The 6,841-nt window shown below is 39.6% G+C and overlaps 1 protein-coding gene across 2 annotated transcripts in view; it reads left to right on the top strand.

Annotated features, from left to right (window-relative positions):
- Positions 1–5,359: 5,359 nt before the first annotated feature.
- The window catches only part of SYT4 (synaptotagmin 4), a 37,381-nt gene continuing 35,899 nt past the window's right edge, over positions 5,360–6,841 (top strand). For both annotated transcript variants that reach the window (XM_063453845.1, XM_063453844.1), the window contains exon 1: positions 5,360–5,652. In XM_063453845.1, coding sequence (XP_063309915.1) covers positions 5,619–5,652 — 34 coding nt within the window. In that variant the 5' untranslated portion in view covers positions 5,360–5,618. The remainder of the gene's footprint in view (positions 5,653–6,841) is intronic.

Genomic DNA, 6,841 nt, shown 5'->3' with positions numbered 1-6,841 from the left:
ATACTCTCTTCGGAGTCCCATCTCAGAACTGCAAGACTAGAATCCATATGGAAACCATGGTTGATAGCCACACACATGACCTAACACGAGACGAAGACAAGACCGAAAGATCCAAATACGCTCTTCAGGATACTTCGAGACACTGTGGAACATCTCGGTAGAACCGCAGAAAGAAACAAAAGGAGGACATATGAATCTGATGTCTCTAAATTCAAATCTTATACATCTACCCAAGACACCTAGTTGCGCCTACAGGTCAACTTAAGAAGACGTTGGCAAGCTCCGAGTTGTGGTCCTTCTCCCCTCCTCCCCCTCTCCCCCCCCTCTATCCCGATGACAAATGGACACCTTAGTCCTATAACCTAGACAGGGAGCGTCCTACTGGCTAATTGTAACACACATCTAGGCTTGAATTGAGATAGTCATTGTTTGATTGTACCATGTAAAGCGATTTGTCATACTGTGTTCCCCTCCTATTTCCTTTCTGTATCCCATCATTTACCTTACAGAAAATAAAACAATATATTTCAAGATTCCCTCCAGCACAATTCCTTGCTTTCGGTCACAATATATATATATATATATATCGTGTGTGTGTGTGTATTGTGTGTATAGACACACACAATATTAGCACACTCCTTGCTCTCTAGTTTAGTTTTTTTGTCGTGCAGTTGGTTACAAGAAATTGACAGACGCCACAACAGCGTATTGCAAGAGTTACAAGATTTAGGTAGTAGCATTAGGGTTTGCACATTTTTATACATATTTTTTATCAGGTTTGACTATATGGTTAGAACGTCAGAGTGAGGATAAAAGTATATAAAACAATTAATGCTTAACAATGTCATTATAGTTATGATGTCACAGGCTAGACATGCTTGCACATTTTTATGTTAAGCACAGTTTATATCATGCTAATCAGGGATGTCTAGGTTGGGTGAGCTTGTAGCAGGTACGTGAGTAGTTCTAGACAAAGGTATTAGATAAATAATAAATGAGAAAATAAAGATTATAATTAAACAAGAAAACGTGCATTTTAGTTTACGTTTCACTCAATTTACGTTTTGCACAACATGCCTATTCTGGTACATATGCTGTCACTAAGCATTAAGATGAGGCTTAGAAAGGGTATGCTGGTATATCAGGTGTTACAGGGTAAGTGTAACAAGTAGGTAACATGCTAGATGCAATTTATATATATATATATGTACCGCTGAGTGATGTAAAAATAAGCATAATTAATTTAAATTACAACCAAACTCTACAGCACTGGAAACTGATGAAGGACGACATTTGCAGCTGATGGCCCGCCGGCACCGCAGTCTGGTAAGGAGATAGAGTTGATCTCCATGTCACAGCCTGGGCCTCCTCCTGCCCCCTATAGACCAGTTAGGAAAAGGTGGTTACCCAGTCCGTGGAGTGGATTGTGGGCTGTGATTCAGTATCAGAGCCGATCTTCGTGCCCGGGCCTGGGTAGGAGTAACGTCCCTGCGTCCAAGAGTCAACCTGCGATGTGCGGTAGGACTGAGTCCAGCATGCTTGAGCAGGTCGCTCTGGTGTAGTGCCTCTCTGAGGTCATTCCTGACCGGTCGTTTTGACCAGGGCATGTGGGCTTTCTGTCCCGCGTACCCGGCACTGCGTTCTCAAAGTCCTCCTTCTGCTGGATAATTACTGACAGGGATCCCCCTGGGCAGTTTGCGGTTCGGGTAAGGGGTAGCTGGCTTGGAGGTTGTGCCATAGAGGTTGATGTTCAGATTGCACCGCCCGTCTGTGTCTACACCTCGGCGGTATCACCCGAGGGACACAAAGCCGGGGCTGCTCCAAGCATCGTGTTTCGGTAGGTTGGCACTCATGGACCGGAGACTGTCCGCTCTTCATCCAGGGTTGTGGGCATGAATTTTTAGGGTCCTGGACAAGCAGGTCTGCCATGAGAGTAGGCTGTAAGCAGGCTTTCAAACAAGCGGGCCCAGGTCTGGCGGCCATCTTGTTTTGGGCAACGAGCTCATGTGGCGACATGGTATTGCCTCCGAGTGTTGGTATAGGGCGAGGACCGGGATCACCCAAAGGGGGGGGGGGCGGGACCTGGTCAGCCACAATGTAGCTTGTCTGTTAAGCTCTGTTGGGCAGGATAGTGGAGCGGCAGCCGTCCGCTCCACTCACCGCCGGGCAAGGTCCCGTCTGGTACAGCAGAGGTCTTTCCCCCGAGGGACTAAAACTCCAGGAGCAAGACTCTCCTCGGCTCCGGTCGCCGTTGTGGGTCATTTAAGATATTGAAAGTCCCAATTTTTAGGCTTAATAGCATATTGTTTGCAGGAGCTGGTCTTTCCTGTGACCGTTCAGCTTGGTGGCCCGGCCCGGCCCCGCCCTGCCCCCCTGCACTCTGGTTTGTGTTCTGTGTGTTGCCGGGTGCCAGACCAGAGCAAATAGATAACCAAGATATAGAAAAATGTCTGCACTCATGGACTTCCAAAGGTTCAAATTATTATTTCACATGTAGAATGGACAGATCAACTTTTCAGTCCCTGCTTAGGACTTTCAACAGGATCATCAGGATCAACATTAAAAAGCAGGTACTGATATATATCTTGGATATATATATATATATATATATATATATATATATATATATAATACAATGTTAAACAACAATCTGCACACCAGTCAAGCCATAAGACTTGCTTTTCTCACAGAAATCACAAATTTGCTGTGATGTTAATACCGCAAAGGATTCTGGGTGGGCATATACAAGTTGGTTTAACAAAGAATCACACTTTTTCCTCATTCCATTATATATATATATATATATATATATATATATATATATATATATTCCATTAAATATATATATTTTTCTGAGTAATCATTCCTACACAAAATAGTTTGAGCAGGTGGAATGCACTGGGTCTGTAAAGATTGACCAGTGCTCACTAGTCCATAGGAATGAACTTTATACACTTGACAGTGGATAATATACATTTAAGATATTGGCATATCTATGGTTTCAAACAAAATAAGGATGCACACAAGCCTTACACATAATTTTAAAGAGCTACGGGACAATTGCTTTTAAAGGCCAGTTGCAGGGAATACATTAATGTGTAGTGCATAATGACATCAATGAATGGCCTATGCTCATGTCATGGCATTACCTCAAACTGCACTTTCAAAGCCTATATGTAGCAATAAACTGTTCCCAAAGCCAGTTATAAGGCAAATCTTTGGAACAGTATCATAAAATAGAAGTCCTGCCCAGCCTATGCAACCCACACGTAGGCCTGCAAATCTTTAAACAATCCCTCTCCAAATGAAAGTGCTGCTTTTGATAAAGTCCTTAGGGAAACGACTGCCACCTGTCAGGTTTATTGCTGATCAAAGGCACTTCTAGGCTAAATCCTGTCTCCTGTTAAACTAAAAAGATAATGATTAAAAAAGGACAGAACATCCAAGCAGGGAGAAGGCTGAGAGCAGTGAAAAAAAAGTAGATAAAATGGCTCTTATTAAGAGGACTTCGTGAAACCAAAAAGATAATCATCTAATATCCAAAGATGTTTTGACATATCTCATATAATGCCTTTAATGCCAATAATTCCTGTCAGACAGACAGGAATATAGAGCTTTCATTTTCTGTGGGTCATTAAATTTAGAATTTCCAAAAAATTTTATAAAATAAACCAATAAATAAACTAAACTGAATAGGTGATGCCCAGGTGTTTTAAATTGTTCATTAAGGTTTTCCTACATTTTTTTATCGTTCTCTAGTTGTTATAGAAACCATCTACAGATCTGATAAAAGGATGACACTAACTAATGATCAAAGTTGAGTTACAGCAAGGAGGGAAAGAACAAACCCTCAGCTTGCATTACAAATCCCAAATCATTGTCCTCATTACATCTAAAAAATGCCAGTCCCTTTAATAATAGATCATCAAATACATAAGTTAATGCTTACCTGAATGATATGCCCACTGATAAATTAAAGTTAGGAACTGTTGCAATTGCAATCTGCTAATGTGGAATCATTTAAAATATAAAAATCTACCTATTACATACACTGTATATTTTGGGGCATTATTAAAGAGACACATTTAAATTCTAGATTACAGCTAATTAAATATCTGGGTGTCCAGGGTATAAACCACAAGTGTGTGCCTTGGCCTCTAGGACTGATAATGTTCTTCTCTCTTTTGTTCAGAGGAAGAAACCTGCTGTTTTACTGGTGCATTATATAAGAGCCATTTCCTTCCAAATAACTTGCCCCACCCTTCCTTGTTTAACTGCTCTCTAAATATATACTGAAAATATTAGGTCAGACAGTGCATGTGCATATTCTTATCACAGTATTTAATCACAGCATGAGCAATAGGAAATGTACAGCACTCATAAAAAATCGCATATAGGGGATTTTGAAAAAAATTTCCTGCATATTTTATTTAGGTTTGAAATAACTTACATGGATTTCTGAGTGGTATAAAAAATGAATTAAGAGTCATCAGTGATCATTTTCTGGAGAAAAAAAAATCTGATTTATTCAAACTGCATAAAATGACCACTACTCATCCATTATACTTAATTGGGGTTTATTTTTTCCCCCTTGCATTTCCCTTCTAAAGCACAATAACAAGGACATTAATAATATGAGGTCTCTGTAATAAGACACATATTACGCACTGCAAACGTCTATGGTTTAACCCTGGAGGGTTTAGCAGCAAGAACTTTGTTGCCAATTATCTGTGAGATATTTTGGTTGCATATCTGGCTAGCACACAGGATATATTTGTGCATATAGTGCATTCATGCCTTTGGGCTGGTTGAGCATTATGAGCAATGTCTGCCTGGTCTGTCACCAATGTCATGCCATTTACATTCCCTTTATATCTGTCTCCACTCGTGTACATGCCCTGCATTTCTACTTCTAACACATAAAGCACTTTTAAGCTAATATCCAAGAGTTAAACTATATCTGTGCTTACAAATGGCTACATTACTCCTTTGGAATGTTTTTTTTTTTGTTTTATCATTTAGCTAATGGTTACAGTATCTAACAATTTCACAGAGCTGTAACAACAATTCTACTTATTACTTCCAAAGCTGTGCTATCTGCTTTTCCAAGATGTAGACACATTATGACTTAACCATATCAGTCTCAAATTGCTAAGGAGAAAACAAACTATCTCCTTTCATGGCCACCTGATACTTCAAGGGTTAACTATTTTTAATATAGGTCCACCTATGTCCAAGGGAAATGTAAGTTAATCTCCTGTAGCCCAGCAGTTAAAATAATTGACGAGCTTCCACTGAATCACTGGAGAGGGAAGAGGGGGGTTGGGGAGGTGCTGCTTCCAGCCTTGTAGCGTCAGCATTGCATCAATTTGGTTAGCAGCAGCCTTGTCTGAAGCTTGGGCGGTCAGACAGTCAGAGCAGGAGAGAGCAGGAGGTTAGCTGCAGCCATCATAGGGAGGGAGTAGCTCAACCCATAAACAGAAATATCAGAGCTGCACAGACACATAGTTTTGCATCTGCCATTTTCTGAAGCTGTGCAAGACTAGATGCGGGCAGAGACGTGAATCAGTGCATAGAGACTGCCTTGTTTCAGCACCTTGGACAGAGCACCCAGCAAAATGGCTCCAGTCAGTAGCAGCACTGAAGCTTTTGGTAAGCAAGTTCTCCCCCAAAGTTTAAGGCGTTATCCCTCTGATTGAAATACTTATTGTAGCTGGATATATATGTATGTATATGCTTAAGATTATTTTATATAGATAAGGTGAGGCACCAGGAATGTATGGCTTTTCCTAAATAATATTTCATTAAAAAAAAAAAAAAAAAAAATGCTATAACTATTTTTTTTATGATGATTTTGCTCACCCTGTGCCTCTTATGTTGCACTTGTGACACATTATATCTAAATAGTGCTGATGAATGCAAGTAGATTGTTATATACGCCATCACTAAGTGGCAGGGCTATTGCATGGTTCGTAGATTTCTCTATCACTTAGCTACATTGATGCATCTTAAGTTTTTAGATAGTGTCTTAAATAAATCATAGATGTAATTGTCACCAAACCTAAAATGTGTTTGTTTTTTTATATCTAAATATAATTTGTGACCTAATGTTTACAGACTTTTTATGTGATGCTATTTATACCGATCTATATATTTTCTAATGATTCACATATATTAAAAACGTGTATTCTGTGTAAAGTAATTATGTCTTTCATCCCTACTTTGATTTCATAATGTTACTTTAACCCCTTAAGGACCAAACTTCTGAAATAAAAGGGAATCATGACATGTCACACATGCCATGTGTCCTTAAGGGGTTAAAGAGTGTTTGGAGAATGGCATCATTTGGTAAAGTAAATCACAGCGATTTGGTTACACTATGAACTGAATACATCTCTTGTCCTGTCTGATTTCTCCTTTCTACTTGGCTATGATTCATGGTATATGTATGTGGAGACCTAATGCATTTTAGTCACTGTGACGTCATGCAATCTGAAACACTATAATTAGATTTGCTGAACGTACTGTATAGAACAGGGATAGGCAACCTTCGGCACTCCAGATGTTGTGGACTACATCCCCCATAATGCTCTTACACCTATAATGCTGGTAAAGCATCATGGGAGGTGTAGTCCAAAACATCTGGAGTGCCGAAGATTGCTTATGCCTGGTATAGAACATTAACTATTGTGCAGGTAGAACATATGCTACGGTTCCATCAAGTTGTCCACCTTGAACTCCATTTAAAATATTCCAAAGCTTTTCTTTTTTCTTTTTTTTCTTTTCTTTAGCTTTGGTTTAGTCATAGTATACTATTGGATTGGATTCAATTATCTAAACT

This window comes from Pelobates fuscus, chromosome 5 (genome assembly GCF_036172605.1).
Source record: "Pelobates fuscus isolate aPelFus1 chromosome 5, aPelFus1.pri, whole genome shotgun sequence".
Classification (NCBI taxonomy): domain Eukaryota; kingdom Metazoa; phylum Chordata; class Amphibia; order Anura; family Pelobatidae; genus Pelobates; species Pelobates fuscus.
The sequence above is the reverse complement of the archived record's forward strand: the minus strand, read 5'-3'. Positions and strand labels throughout refer to the sequence as shown.